General features: G+C 42.2%; 1 protein-coding gene across 1 annotated transcript in view; it reads left to right on the top strand.

Annotated features, from left to right (window-relative positions):
* Positions 1-16,295, top strand: part of atp10a (ATPase phospholipid transporting 10A) — a 61,276-nt gene that overhangs the window by 36,517 nt on the left and 8,464 nt on the right. Inside the window, exons 11-19 of the mRNA XM_047375215.1 lie at positions 4,480-4,583; positions 4,931-5,057; positions 5,860-6,044; positions 7,783-8,140; positions 10,965-11,041; positions 13,008-13,133; positions 13,223-13,423; positions 14,729-14,809; positions 14,934-15,038. Coding sequence (XP_047231171.1) covers positions 4,480-4,583; positions 4,931-5,057; positions 5,860-6,044; positions 7,783-8,140; positions 10,965-11,041; positions 13,008-13,133; positions 13,223-13,423; positions 14,729-14,809; positions 14,934-15,038 — 1,364 coding nt within the window. The remainder of the gene's footprint in view (positions 1-4,479; positions 4,584-4,930; positions 5,058-5,859; positions 6,045-7,782; positions 8,141-10,964; positions 11,042-13,007; positions 13,134-13,222; positions 13,424-14,728; positions 14,810-14,933; positions 15,039-16,295) is intronic.

The following is a 16,295-nucleotide window of genomic DNA, read 5'->3' on the forward strand; positions in this document are numbered from 1 at the left end:
CATAAAGTAGTCAACAATTGTGAAGTGATTGGAAATGTATAATTTGTTTTCACATTTTTTAAACACCTAAACATTTGAAAAGTGTGGCATGCTTTTTTGTATTTATGTTTTTTAACCATGTCCTGTCTGGCAGAGTAGTGCTCAGGATTGTTGTCTGAGTGCCAAGAAGAAGCCCAACAGATTTACTTTCACAAGTGGAGTATTACGGTTAACGATATAAAGCTCTTCTTGTTATTCATAAAAAGCAACTTTATTAGAAACTGGTTCCGGATTATTTCAGTTGTTACGGAGACAGAAAGGAAAAGGAAAAAATAAGAAGCACAAAAGAGAGAGAGGTGGGTTAAAAAGGAAAAAGGGAGAGAAGGAGAATAGAATGGAGGAGAGAAAGAAGGATGAAGAGATTACAAGATAACACACTGCTTGCTTCTATACCTGCAGAACCATACATAATAACAGCTTTTACACTGAAAAGTGCACGGTACCTATGAATGCAAGATCAAAGCAGCGGTAAATGCGGCTCAGTATAGAATATTTGTGTATTTGTTAACACCTGTGGGTCTGAGTGTGAGCGCTCTTGTGTATACAAGGTTTCTCCATAAACATTTGCATAAGCGAGTGTGAGGAGCCACAGACCTGCCCCCCTGGACCCGGGACAGAGACGGAGGAGATCCGAGCCATAGACATGCAAAGGCCTCCCAGAGCACAGGAACTCCAGGAGAACCATTGCTGGGACTACTGCAACCCCTCCAGAGAAGAGCAGGGGAGAGTCCCACTTTATGATTCAGCTGAAGATCATTTACCCAGAAATGTTGTTAGTTTCCAATCTAGGAAATAATATTTCCCTAAATATTATTTTACAAAGGTGATAACTATTTAAACACCATTAAGACCCATTTATCCAAAAAGGTTTGGTTCTTATTCAAAATAAGCTAACTAAACACCATCGAGAGTCAGTCATCCAGATCATTCTTTAAAATATTATTTTATTAAAATTATATTTTGTCTGATCTTGCAGTGTGATTGGTCACTTGAAGGTACCAATTATTACCTCAGTTAGTTCCAGGACTAACTTAATCTCATTTCCCCAAGATAATCCTTGGTTTTCAAAAATAAATAACATTGCATGGTAATATCGCATCACTCTTTTGGTCATGGTTTTCAACCACTTGTTTATATTGTACATAGCTCATTAGTCTTCCTTATTCTTTCATTTTGCTTGGTGGTTTAGTTGGGTTGTTTTACCATAGTAAAGTTGGTTGAAATATGTTTGACTTGGAGTTGACTTATTTTTGTTAATAAATTCTTGTATTTCAAGAAATGTGAATTCACTCTGTGCATGTACCGAGTTTTGCTATTCAATAATGTCAGAGCTTGGCTCATCCCTTTCAGTTTTGTCCTAATACCACCGCCTTATTGGACTGGTATTCACAGGACAACCCTTAACAGACCGAAATATTATTTAATAAAATATTAAAGTATTAATATTAAATAATATGTTAATATTCATAGTCACAACAGTAGTCACCGGGAGTGAGCCAGCACACACCAAAGCACCCAGCCCTGGACACAGAGAACCGCAAGTACATCAGCAGGCAGAGACACCAATCACCAGCAGGTAGTGTGGCGGGGGGAAATAGGCCCCACATTTGATGGGGGGCCTAAACTGATCCAGGAGAGGTAGCAGTACAAAACCTAACCTGACACAAAAAACAGGCACACACAGTCATTATCACACATGCACACCCTGATGCGTACGCACCCAACGTCAAGACAAACGACAATGGACATCGCACACTCACTCTCACTCCCCATACATACTCTATACTTCCAGGTCCAAATGCCGATACCCCATAGGGGAAACGGGACCCAGGATGTGGTCCCTTTCCCTCTGGGGGTGGAGACAGGCAGGCCGCACCAGCATGATCCCCATCCTCATCCGGAGAGGGGGCCATGTACAAAAGAGGGGTCTACCTGGTCCAAACTAGCCTGCCAACCCGAGCCGCTACAGGATGAAACAGTTCTGATCTCAACCCCATGAACCCCCCACCCCCACGAACCCCAATATGAATTTCCCCACAGGGCCACCCCCAACTAGAATATCGAACACATGCCCCCAAATCCAAACGCCATGAATCCCCTCCCCACAGGGGCACACCCCCACAGGTGAGCTCCATCCCCGAAAAGCAGACGAAGCCACACCCACACAGCGCAAGCTCCATACACAGCCCCGCCACATCCTGCCCTCAAACCACACAGCACGCCGCGATGGCAAGGCCCTCACACAACGCTACCCCAGCCTCCCCCGTCACGCACAACAGAGCAGACACCACCGAGCACTGCGCCCACAACGGAACCCCTGACCCCACACCAAGATGGGACAAACTCACCCGGTAAGAGGTACCCGGCCAGCGGCAAGCACACGGGTCTCGCGGCCCCACCACGCCCCCCAAACCACACAAACACACCACATAACGGCCACTGCAACAATAGCCCCCGGAGAAACATTATCCAGATCGGCTCTACCATCACTGCTCAGCCGATCCAAATGCCGGTGACCCCACATCAAGAAGAGGACACAACCCCTCCCCACCCCACACGCACTTGTTCTCACCATGGACAGAGTCAAGCCACCATGTAGAACGCATTATGTCGCATTGGCGTCCCCGGCAAGCTGTGAGCACTGTGCACGGCTCTCAAATCTTGTCGGCACAGGGTAGCACGCCAAGCTAGCCTATAGGAGGTTGATTCTTATGATGGGGCTAGCCAATGCCCCGTCACCTGAGCTTACCACAACCGATGAGGTACAGCCAGCCCACCTAGGCTGGAGTCAGTTGAGGTGATCAGCTGGACACTGTTGCGCCACTAACTGACCCAGAGATAGATGTGGCCGCCCTTCCAGATTTCAGCACTTTTGCTAATGCCGAGTCTGAATTCGAAGTGGAGTCAATTAGTCTCAAGTCTGACGATGATGAGCGGGACTGCGAGCCATTTATTATCCCATCTCCTGCAAAGCCCTTGCTGACGGGTCACACTAGTCTCAGCAGCTCCCCAAACTCGACTGCCATTTAATATTGATCCTAATTAATGTTATTTTGTTTTTTTTACATAGGATTCAGGGACGAAAGATGTGTGAGGTAATTTCCCCTTTAAAGTGCTTCAGTCAAGAACCAATTTAGACTGGTTTACGCAGTCAGCAAGCACCATCCCCTTGATGTGAGGTGTTTATTTGTGAAAGTGTGATTGGTTCATTTAGATACTTTTATTTAAACACAAACTGCTTGGTGTTTTTTAATGACCCTGTTGAAGATCACAAGCCTTGTTGGGCTGTTCCTCAGTAGTTCAAGTGTTGCTGGAGTCTTCACCTAACCAAATTTGTGTCCCTTTCTGTGCACCTTGGAATCAGGTGAAGCTGTGCCAGTTTGCAATTGTTCCATACACATTTTAAGATGATAGGTTTAACAGAGCTCTGTGAGTTGTCCAAAGCTTGGGGTAGTGTTTTATAACCCAACACGGTTTGAAACATTTTAAAAACTTTGTGTTCCTTGGCCTTCTTGATGCTCTTTCTTGACTAATGCTCTCTAACAAACCACTGAGGCCTTCACAGAAAAGCTGAATTTATAACAAGATCAAGCTACATGAAGGTGGGCTCGGATTTACTAATCAAGTGATTTCTGAAGGCAAGTGGTTGCACTGTTTTTTTTTGGGGGGGGTGAATTGGAAAAAAAGGGACTAAATACAAGTGCAGGCCATGCTTTTTTTGTATGTGCAGATTTTTTTTTTCTTTCTACTTCACAGTTATGCAGTAATTGTGATGATCTGTCGAATACAATCCTAATAAATGCAGTGGAGTTAGTGATTGTACTGTGAAGGATTGTGAAGCTTCAGGAGGGTGTGAATACCAGACCCGATCCTGCAGGAAGGGAAAATCCTTCCTCTGTTTAAAGTCTGTGATTCCTGCCAGTTTGGAGCTCATTTTGTTCCTTTTAGTTAAAATAATTTGCCGTGGCGGTTGGTGCGTGGTTGTAGTGGCCAAGCTGTGCTGTTATTAGTGAGATTACATGGCTGGCAGTCTATGTCAGGAGACCCATAAAGCCCAATCTGTTGGTGTGCTGTCCCTCTGCCGGAGAGATGGCCAAGATGCTGCGCCGCAGAGTCACATCAGAGATGCTCTGTTACCAAAAGTGATACCGAACATCCTAAACATGCCACATACTCTTGCATTTAACTAATTATGTAATACAATTAAAATAGACTGATTATTGTTGTCAGATATTAAAAATGTCCATCACCTACCAGTTTGTGGGCACAGCTTGAAGAGTAATGTGGCAATATTGTGAAAAATGTGTGTGGTTATTGTAGGTGTGAGCACAGATGGGGTTCATGTTTCTGTTAACATCTCTGGCAATTTGGTGGAGAAATTTCCTCACAGCAGGAATGCTTAATCTTTTCACAACTAATCCATTCGGTTGTCTTTTTAAGGCAACTCTAAAGGAAAACGACAGAAAAAGATTTTCTTCCGGACACAGAGCTACCTGAACCTGTACGCTGCAGATGGCCTTCGCACACTCTGCATTGCAAAAAAGGTAAGCAATAGATTGTGTGGATTTTTGGGCAGATTGTGTTTGTAGTCCAGCACAGATGACTGCGTGGACCATCCCTTCCAAACGGGACATGCTTCGTGACTCAGCTGCAATCTGTGCCTCGTTCCCAGGCTGTTAATTTATGCTCTCACAGGCTAGGCTCAATATATTCCTGCTTGTGCACAGCCCATCACCACTGCCAAGTGATAAAACACCTTGTCAAGGTCTCACATTCTTCCATGCAGGAATTACAGCAGCCGCGCCAATGTTCAGTTTCCCCCCACACCAAAAAGCAATGTTTCTTTAACTGTGTGTGTGTTTGAGCGTAAAGTTTGGTGTTTTTGTGTCAGATTTTGAGCAAAGAGGAATATGCCCGCTGGCTGCAGCATCACCTAGAGGCTGAGACCGCCATTCAGGGAAGAGAGGAGCTGCTCTTTGAGTCAGCCTTGAGGCTGGAGACAAACCTCCACCTGTTAGGTAGATATCAGTTTGCTGGGCCATTTTTCAGTAATTTCATTTATTTTTAAAGCATTTTCACCCTTTGTTTCTTGTGTTTTTTCTTCCTCCGTTATGTCCCTCCACCTTTTTTTCCTCATGTCCTCTTTGTTTTATCCTTGTCCTTTCTTCCTTCCTACTTTATGTCCTTTCTTTTCCTACCTTTTTCATGCTGTTCCTTCCTTTCTTCTTCGTGTCCGTTTCATCTTTTGTGATTTTCCCTTCTTTCTACCTGGTGTCCTTCCTTCCTCCCTTGTGTCCTTGTTTCTTTGCCTTCTTTCTTCCTTGTTTCCATCCTCCTCCTCCTCATGCTCTTCTCTCATTCTATCCTTCCTTCTCTGTGTTCCTCCTTCCCCTGTCTTGTGTCCTTCCTTCCTGGAGTCCTCCCAACTTTCTTCCTTCTTTGTGTCATCCCTTCATACATTGTCCCTTCTCCCTTTCTCCCTTGTATCCTACATCCTCGCTTCCTTCCTTCTTTGTGTCTTATATTATTTCTATCTTCCTGTCCTTTCTTTCTTTTATCATTTTTATTATTTCAATATTTATATCCTTTAACTTCCTGTTTTGTTCTTCCTGTCTTTCATACTTAAAGCCTGTCTACTAGAAGTATATGTTAATAGTTAAAGGTGAACTTTTGTATTTTGTTATTAACTTAAAAGACTGGGAACTCTAGAAAATTAATTTGGGAAAAGTGTGAAATATTCAAATAGCAAATATGTAGGAACCCAGACATTTTTGTGCGTATGATAGCATTGTTGAGATGCTGACATGCATTTGTCCACAGGAGCGACTGGCATTGAGGATCGGCTGCAGGACGGCGTCCCTGAAACAATAGCTTCACTGCGGAAAGCCGGCCTGCAGATCTGGGTGTTGACAGGTGACAAACAGGAAACAGCAGTCAACATTGCCTACGCCTGCAAACTGCTGGACCCTGATGAGGAGATGCTGACATTGAACGCTGACTCCCAGGTGAGTAACAGCTCCCAAAATCCTGTCCTCTTTATCTAATCCTTGTAGTGACGTGTTGGACCATATGAATAATGACATAATCATATATAAACTAAACATCAAAGTAAGCTTTGGCCAGTTCCAAGTATCAAGGTGTACCAAGGGTTTAAACAGTTGATGTTTCAAAACTGCAAAAAATCCTCATGATTCCTTTTCTGTGGCTTAAAATCCTTTTTCATTAGATGCCAGGAAAAGTAAGAGTTTTCTACCCTCCCCGCCTGTAGCTGTGCACTGCTTGCCAACTGGCTGAATTAAAGGCATTTACATTTTCCTTTGCTTGTAAGAAAGACATACACCAATTAGACATAACATTATGACCATATTCTAAATAGTGTGTGGGTCCTGATGTTGTTGCTAAAACAGCTGTAGATCCCTTAAGGTGTGCTGGGACATCTAGCACCAAACTGGTAGCAGCAGACCGACAGATTTTAATTGATGTGAGGCCTTTCAGAAAATATGCAATATGCATATACAGACAGTTTTTGGGGCGAAAAAAATAATTAAAAACTTGCCAAGGCAATAGGGTCATCGATGCACGTCAGCTTTCTTCTATACTGATCAGGGTTCTCGCCAGCACATGTCAGCATAGCGGGCCGCTACGCTGAAAATTAGGCCGACACGCTCATTTTTTAAGGTTTTTATGTCATCTGTTCCCGCTTCCTTTCACCCTGTGCGACCCCTAACGGTGTTTCATTAAAAATATTATGTTTATTCTATTGTTGTGCTGGCATACATAAACATTTTCACATGGAACGATATCTGGGAAATTTGTTGACAAACTCAATACCTTAAACCCGCTGTTCTTCTCAAACCTTTTCAGAAGCATTTTGGTTTGTGGAAGAGTGCATTATCATACTGAAAGAGGCCACTGCCATCAGGGAAAACATTTTCCATGAAAGGATGGACATGGTCTGCAACAATGTTTAGACAGGTGGTATGTGTCAAAGTAATATCTATAAGGATGGCAGAACCCAAGGCTTCCCAACAGCATCCCACTGCCTCTGCCAGTTGTCTTCTTTCAATAGTGGATCCTGGTGCCAAGAGTTTTTGAGGAAAGCAGAGCACCATATTTGCAATGTTAAAAAAAATGTGATTCGTTGGACCAGGTCACCTTCTTCCATGTTTCCGTGGTCCATTTCTGATGCTCCATGCTCGTCGTCAGTTTTTTTTAAGTAGGTAGGGGGTCAGCATAAACACCATGTCTGGTCTCTGGCTTTGTGACCCTGTACATAACGAACTGTGAAAGACTGTGCAGTCACCTTTCAATTAGAGGGAGCTTTAAGTTCTTTAACTAACTCGTCCGTTGGGTCAGACAACACGGGCCAGCTTTCTCTCGGCTCCCATGCTCCTATCAAAGATTCAGCACGTTGCCTTGGACCTTTTTATAAAAACTGACTTCTAGCAGGTGCTATGATGAAGAAAGAATAAATCTTATTCACAGAATGTTTATGTTGAAAGCCAAATCAATAAACCATCAGGTTGATGTTGACGCAGTGGACTTCTAAACGTCTCCAGGTGTGAATGATGGTCACATGCATGCTGTTGACCTGTTTTTATGAGTGAGATCAGGTCGGCTGTGTAAGGTTTAATTCACTGCTGCTAAAGCATGTGGTTTCTAGATGTAAAGCTGCTCAGGCACTATAGACATCAGTGTCTTGGTGTTGACTTCTAACCGAGTCTGTGTTTCTGTCTAATCCAGGAGGCGTGTGCTGTGTTGCTGGAGGAAAGTTTACATTACATCCAGGCCAAATTCTTCTGCAGCTCCGGAGATCAATCCACCAAGACCTTCCAAAGTAACTTTGCACCCTTTGAGATGTATCCCTCCTCATCTCTTTCAACCACCTCCTCCCACACTTCTCACTTCTTGGTGCACCGGTTGGGCTTGGTGATTGATGGGCGGACCTTGGCCTATGCCCTGGACAAGAGCTTGGAGGATAAGTTCCTGGCAGTGGCTCGTAGCTGCCGCTCGGTGCTATGCTGCCGATCCACGCCTCTGCAGAAGAGCATGGTGGTCAAACTGGTGCGGAACAAGCTAAAAGTCATGACCCTGGCAATAGGTGAGATTGAGAAAATATTTGGATTTCAGATTTTATTCCGTTGCCCATTGTCTGAAAGTTGTATCTGTCCATCTATCCAACCACCCACTCACTTTATTCTAGTTTAGTCAGTTTCTTCAAGGCTGTGGTTTTTGTAGGTTTCATGTTGACACCCTGACCACTGTAGGATGATCTATCATTAATTTATAGTAAATCTTTGTATTTTTACCTTTAAAATTGCATCAAAAAGGACAGAAAGTTCTGGAAATTTGAGACTGAAAAAGTCTGGAATTGTAACATAGAAAAAGGAATCCTACTTAAAGCTGGCGGAAGTGGTGCCTTTTAGTATCTAATCCGTGATAAAATGTACTGTAATATAAAGAGTATTACTTGACATCATTGGCCTAATTACCAACATATAAACCCAGCAGCATTCAGAAAAATCAAAACTGGTCAGAACCCCCTTACGAAACTCCCAATAAAGGAGTAATGGTTAGTGTAAAAGTGGTTCACGCGGCAGGATTTTAACATTTTTGGTTAATTTTCAAAACCAGACAGACCCCACACATGACTATAAAAAAAAATGTTGTTGCAGGTTCGGTTCTACAGTGTGAGGTGTCCAGCCACACGGCAAGCACAACACACCACACACAAACAGATTTCACTCACAAGATGTCAGATGGGAAATCTCGCAAACCCTCTCGAGATCAAACATGAGTTCAGAGTAACTCCCCTCTCTGTTTTTGTCACCTTGCTTTCTGATTGGCTACACGTCACATTCAACAGGCTGTGTCCTCGGGGGACACCCCACATGCTACGATATCAGGCCAAGACAATCCAACATGTTGAATATCCCTGATTTGAGGTCGGAGTGGTCCCTATGTCCTTCTGAGCAGACTAGATGACTCTTAACACACCACACATAACAGGATTGTCTCATACGATTATCTTAAGAACCATCCCGATGATTGGGGCATGTTGGAAAGGGAAGACGGGGTCATAAAAAGGCATAAAACGCCCGCCGCGTGAACCAGGCATAACCCTTCAGCACTTTTTTTAAACTTGAAATAACATTTGTCCTTTTTTTTTGCCTGTCAAGGAAGCTGTAAGCTATAAGCTGGAAATTATATTATATATACATACAGTCTGATGCCTTACCTTGATGTGTGTATTTTAATTGGAGCTTCCCAAAAGGTTTTCTTTAACTTTCTCTGAAGGATTTGGAGTTTCACAATAAATTGAATCATCGTCAGAGTGTTAATGCATGCAAAATCGCAAAGGACTGCCAGATACAGTATTTGGTTTACTATAATATGTTAGATGCCCTGTATTTTAAATTCCGCTTGCCAATGAAGCAATTACCCAGTCGGATGAACTATTCTCTGCCTTTTCTGCCGAATTTGGGCCACATCTGGGAAAAGTTTGGTTTCATCAAGCCCTCCTGGGAGATTAGCTGTAACGAAACTAATCCAGGGCTCTGTGGTGACAGATTCTGTACATCATCAGATATTTTAATTAATAATATTCATTTAGACAAAAAGTGTTATTTTTTATGCTATGTTTGCATTTGTATGTAGATTCTTTGTGTTTTTATCTCTCATTTGTTAAATAAGTCATTGTTGAACCAATGAGCTTCTGCTAAAGGTCAACATGATCTGTGTGTTGTGCCACATGAGGCCGATTCTCTCCACAGCAAGGCTGAAGTGTTGGCAGGAACAATAGTTTGGCTGACCTTCCCTCTAAACGTATTTATTTAATGTAGGAGCGGGGGCGGCTGTGTCTCAGTGGTAGGAGTAGCTGTCCTGTAAATGCACAACTCTTGACCCCACTTCCTGTCTGTCTACTTAAAAAATTAAATAAAATAAAGAAGTCAGCCTGGCTCTTTTACACCCCTGACTCGCCATGCAGGGTAGTCACAGGTGATAATTTAAATCTGAATACTTCGCTCAGCTAACAGGATCTCCACACAGAGTTCGTCAGTCGTTCTTGTTTTAAAAAGGGCAGTATGGGCAGATTTAGGATGCAGATTTTATGCGTAGTGCTGATGTCGATGGCTCATGACACCTCCTGTCATCCCACAGTGCCGGTTTTATTTTGTACCCTCACAGCTATGCAGGATATTGCTATATCCACTAGTGATTTATGAATGATCAGAGGGACCCCAGATGCCATCCCACATCAGTGCGTGACCAAACTGGTGACCAGCATGTGTAGGAAGTCCCAGGCTGTTGTGGTTGTGGACACTAAACCCAGACACTACTCAGGCTTCTGTTTGTTAAATGTATAAATTGTCAATATGTCTTACTTCAAGTTTTAGTTATCCAATCCAGTAAACAAGGGTGTATTGAAGGCTTGGATTACTGCTCCAAATTCATAACATGTAGTTGAAGTTTATGAAAGGGAGCAGTGGGATTATACAGATTTAGTCCTACTGAGACTGTATCAAGCAGCTAACCGATCTCTCCATCTGCCTACCATTGCTGCTCCCACTTACACACCCGAAGGAACAAAAACAAATCGTTTTCTCACCGTAAAATAAAACCAGAAGGACTTGTTAGTTCACCTCTGTGGGCCTGCCTCTGCCTTTCAACACAGGGACAGAAGATAAACTATTATTCAGCACCAGAATGCAAAAAAAAAGGCCACAATCATAACCCTAATCTATCATTTGAAGAGTTCTATCTTTCTTTATACGTTTGACCATCTAAGCATCGTCTTATTTGATGACACAACTTTTTACTGCCTCCAGGCTGGTGGCTGCTCCCACCTGACCAATTATATTTTCTGCATCTTTCCTGCTCTGAGGGACTGTTCTGTGTCTTTCTGCCTACCTCATTAATCACAGGTGACGGAGCTAATGATGTCAGCATGATCCAGGTAGCGGACGTTGGCGTGGGGATATCTGGACAGGAGGGCATGCAGGTAAGGGCGAAATAAGTCCACAGCAGATGGGGAAAGCAGCACCATGTAGGAGATCTTGTGACAGAGATGTGAATGTGGAAGAAAAAAAGTGCTATTGTTTGTAGTGTAGTTAAGGAGTCGAAGGCTATAAATAGAATTGCTTTTGTTGTGCCGAGTCAGGAGACGGAGTCCTGCATCTTGCAGAGAAACAGCAGTTTTTGAGTGCTTCTGTGTTAGTTTCAGATCTCAGAGAGTCCATAAAATTGGTTGCAAAGGTTTAAAAAAAAAGTTTGATCAGTCCTTCCTCTTGTGTGTTCCTTCAGTGTAACATCTAGTTAACTTACATTACAGTAATGGAGTCCGAATTAACTTCTGAAATTGCTGCCCTTTCTTCTCAGTTCTCACTTCTCAGATAGGACAGAGAGATGTAGGTCTGGAAAACACATGAAAATGCTTTGATCTAAACCATATAATTCCATTGCAGCTCAACAACTCTAAACATGCAAAGGTTAGGGTTGTCCTGCTGCAAGCTAGCCTCTGCCCTCGCTCAATCCCTTCCTCCAGTTCTCTTCCAGGATTGCCCTGTGTTTAGCTCCTCCTTCCTTTCATCAACTCCATTATGGTGTGTTGAAATCAGGGGTCACGTTAACCAACTATTTTCCTTTTGGACCGTTTTTTTAAAACGGTGACAGAACAATCTGAAGGCCGTCTGTCATTTTAACAGATTGCAATTCACACCCCTGACCACTTGGTGGTGAGTTATATTAATTAGCTGTCTTCTCACTTAATGCATGACCTCATTGGTTTCACTTGGAAAAGTGTCACGGCAGCTGAGTGTCCGGAGTTTCTTCAGAAAGCACAGTAACGATGATGGTGTTGATAAAAGAGGTGAAAGCAGAGGAACTGATGCAGTGGAAGATCAGGAACAAACAAGTAACCAATCCTCGGCAACTACAGAGCCAGCAAGCTGTAGCAAGAAGGTTAGGCGGCAGAACAGTGTTCAGCGGGAGGAATCCTACTTGAGACTTTTGATCACTCACATGACTAGCTAGTTTCGCTGCTGTAGTCCCCTACATGGCTTGTGGCAAACTGCAAAAAGGACGCATGGTTTTCTATTTATTCTTCTATGAAGAACTTTCTCTGAGAATCACTATGTGATTTTTAAAGGTGTTGTATAAATAAACTTATCAACCGCTTCTCCACCAGAGCTCTGAATCTCTGCAGCTCACCCAGAATTACCATGGCCCTCTTGGCTGCTTTTCTGATTAATGCTCTCCCTTGGTTTGCAGTTGAGCCGTACCCGTCCCACTTCAGGTGTTTGGTGGTGAATCTAACAGTACTCTGTTAGATGTCCAAAGCTTGGGATATTGTTTTATAACCGAACTCTGCTTTGAACTTCTTTACAACTCTATACCTGCCCTGTTTGCCGTGTTCCTTGGTCTTTATGATGTTCTGTGATCTTAAATGTTCTTTAACAATCTCTGAGGCCTTCACAGACCAGATGGATTTATATTCAGATTCAGTTACACACTCTGCTGATGTACATCGGTCACAATGAGGGAAACCAGGAAGTTCATGCCTCATTGCTTCAAGGGGTGTTAACACTTTTACAAGACACTGTAAATCCTTGATATTCCAAGTCGTTCTGAGATGCTGGTTTCTCCAATTAGAACAGTTTTTTCTGCATTACAATAAAGACACATTTCCTCTGTGACAGATAATCTAGACAGTTAGGAGGTGTCATAAAGCTTTAGCCGGGCTCCTATTGGAGGGCTGTCTTCAGGGAGGGTTTTAGATAGTGATGGATGAGACTGACACCTTTCTACCGCTCCAGTAGTGAGTCCCAGTAGCTGCACAACTCGTTTAAGTGTTATTGGTTTGGAAAGATTACACCCATTAAAGATTGATTAAAAAGAGAGGGGTAGGACCAGAACTGTTGATGATCAGAGGAAGAGATTGAAACTGGGTCATGTTTGGTGTTTTGCAGGCAGTGATGGCGAGCGACTTTGCTCTCCCGCGTTTCCGTTATTTGCAGAAGCTCCTGCTGGTGCATGGACACTGGTGCTACTCTCGACTGGCAAACATGATCCTCTACTTCTTCTACAAGAACGCTGTAAGCCACTTTAACTACTGAATGTTTTCATTTAAATGAGGCAGAAAGGTTTTCACATCAGTCCATCCCTTGGTTTTTTTTCCCTCTAGATGTTTGTAGCAACCGTCTTCTGGTATCAGTTCTACTGTGGGTTCTCTGGTTCTGCCATGATTGACCAGTGGTACCTCATCTTCTTCAACCTGATGTTCTCCGCCTTTCCTCAGCTTATCACTGGCACTCTGGACAAAGACGTGTCGGAAGAGACGCTCCAGCAACTACCTCAGCTCTATGTGAATGGCCAGAACTCTGAGGTCCAGTCTAACATTGTATCACAGAAGATCTTAGTTATTAACAGTTTTCTCAGTGTTTTTAACTTCTGGGTTTTCAGTTTTCTGAAGTTGTAAAAATTACTAGTTTTTTTGGCCAGTTTCTGATGTCAACGTATGGTTACCCTTACCTTGACTCTGAGATTTGTGGTTTTGACCAGCCACCGAATCACTCGACAGGGCTGGTTGATCTTTAAACCAACAGATTTTCATGCAGCTTCTTTTTTTATATTCTGAATCTTTTGTTTCCTTTAAATACATTTTTAAGCTCTATTTTATGAATTTCGTTGCTCCATGTTCTGTTCCTGGAATTCTTCTACCCACTTTCCGGTACTTCTTAGTGCAAGAAAGATTCACAGACCAAAGAAAACGACTTTAATGTGTCCAACATGCACCTAAAAACACCAGTGTTTCAACTATAAGCGAGTTTTCTTTACATTTTTATAGGCTTTATCGCTGGAGGTGTAACGGTACACAGACATCAGCGTTCTTACCCCGGCTCTAAGTTTAAGTAAATGTTGTGTGTTTTCAAAAGTGTATAAATGTTTTTTTATTTTATTCAACAACAAGTATTAATAAAATGTATTTTTTCCAATATGTTCTAAGCATTTTAAACAGTAGTCAGTGTAGAACTGAGTGAACATTGCGTTTGATTTTGTTAGTAAAGGATAAGAGGTTGTAAACAATGGATGGAGAGATGGATTATAAAACAATAAAGCCAGTTTAAAATGGTCAGTCCATTATGCACCATAAAAGCACAACCTTTATTGTTGGAAAGACACAGTACTGGGGTATGGTAGCATTGGGGTAAGTGTTCTGCATGCATACATGTTTAAAACAAAGCTGTAAGCATTTTGCATGTTTGCGCCGAACCGAAAGGACTCTATGAATACATGTACGGTTACACCTCTACTAACCACCACTGATACTGGTGCCACTGATGCATTTAATTTCCAATTTTCATCTTATAAAATTCAAGAAAACAGCAACAGATTTCTTAGTCAGGCTGCGGGACTAAATACCATATTAGGAAAATTATAATTTTCCACTTTGTAGATATGGCCATGATTGGTGGCTACACTCAGACATTGTTATAGGAGAATTACAACTAACATCTCTGTTCTTTATCCTTTTTGTACTGTTACTTATGGCGGTATTGGATAAAATAGAGGAATCCATAAGAAAATATTAGAATTGACAGCTCAGTCGTAGATTTCTAAAATCATGTAAATTAGCAGGCAGCCCCAGAGATGATCCAACTAACTGTAAAAGCTTGAATTTATCTTACAGGAGTATAAGCCGTATATGTTCTGGATGAACATGATTGATGCCTTTTACCAAAGTCTGGTGTGCTTCTTCATTCCTTACTTTGTGAGTCTGGATTTAATTTCCATTAACTCGTCTCACTCAGTGTTTTTGTTTTTGTTTGTTGTTGTTTTTGCTTACTCACAGTTTCCTCTGCCCTAACCCTGATCTTCTGCTAACCGTCCCACAGGCCTACACTGACTCAGACGTGGATCTGTTTACATGGGGAACGCCCATCACTGCCATAGCTTTATTCACCATCCTGGTGCATTTAGGGATTGAGACCAAAACCTGGGTAAGAAACCTGCCACAAGCTCTCCTGACAGTTCTTAGGAGTCATTTGGCTCTTCATCTTAGTCACACCCTTATTAGCATCCTGGCTTTGTGTAAATACAGCAGAGAAGTCACAAATTGAATCAGAAAGCCAAAAATATTATTTTCTTCTCTCTCTCTCTGCAGATGGTTCACTTCGAACTCTTGCTTTTTTATCTCCCTCTTTTTCTACGTTAGCCTTGGTTTTATTCCTTTGAATTCATGTCAGAATGTGTCAGATTACAAGCCCCTTCAAAAGTATTTTAGGTGACAGCAGCCAATGCTCTACAGTTCCCCCATACAATAGCTGTGAGCCTGTAATTAATGACCGTTTTTGTACTGGAGTCCAACTTAATGACCCATTGTAATTACATACTGTCAGATCAGCCAGCGCGCTCAACTGCAGCTCAGCAGCTGTGTGTCTCCACCTACCATGTGCTGCTTGCATCTAGTGAACTTATGTACAGAAACCCTAAAACATTCATGGTTCTTTTGCACTCATGTTGAAGTCGTAAATAAGGAACAAGTAGATGAAATAAAAAAAAAAAGAGAAAAAGCATTTTTAATTTTGTAATGAAAAAAGAAACATCAAAATTTACTTCAGGCTTTTATTTCTGTTGCCAAGTGTACCCTGAACAATTATATTTGGAAACATGTTTTCCTGTTAAAAGTAATGGAAATTAAAATATTTTGTTCTGACCGTCCTCCCACACTTCACAAGTGGGATACCCACTGGTCTGACATTAAGAAAATGATTGAGAGTTGGGTTTTTATTTTTTATCATTGTTAATAATTAATTAAACCTGCATTATGACATAGTGGAAGACATCATGACGTGTTCTCCATTACAAGGCATTCTGCATTGGGCCCATAAACCAGACCCCACTTATTTCAGCATTACTGGCATCCCATGTTTCACTGCCTAGAAGCTCTGGCTGCGCTCACTGTCAGTGGCTTGCAGTTGAAAGGAAACCAGCTCATAGGCACTTAGTTCCTTTTGTGCCAAGCTTGTAATTTATGGTAGTTTAAGGAATTCAAATAGATTTTCAGCATTTCTCTTTTTTAACTATATTTTCTATTAAAGACTTTACAAACGACTGCTGTTTTTTTAATCCAGTTGTGGAACACAATGAGCTTAGTAATGGATACAGTAAACAGATAGCACTTAAACAAAAAAGTGGTACTTATGGTGACAGTAAGATTAGAATACCACCATCTCACCTGTCAAATCTGTTGTTGT

This window comes from Girardinichthys multiradiatus, chromosome 9, assembly GCF_021462225.1.
Source record: "Girardinichthys multiradiatus isolate DD_20200921_A chromosome 9, DD_fGirMul_XY1, whole genome shotgun sequence".
Classification (NCBI taxonomy): Eukaryota; Metazoa; Chordata; class Actinopteri; order Cyprinodontiformes; family Goodeidae; genus Girardinichthys; species Girardinichthys multiradiatus.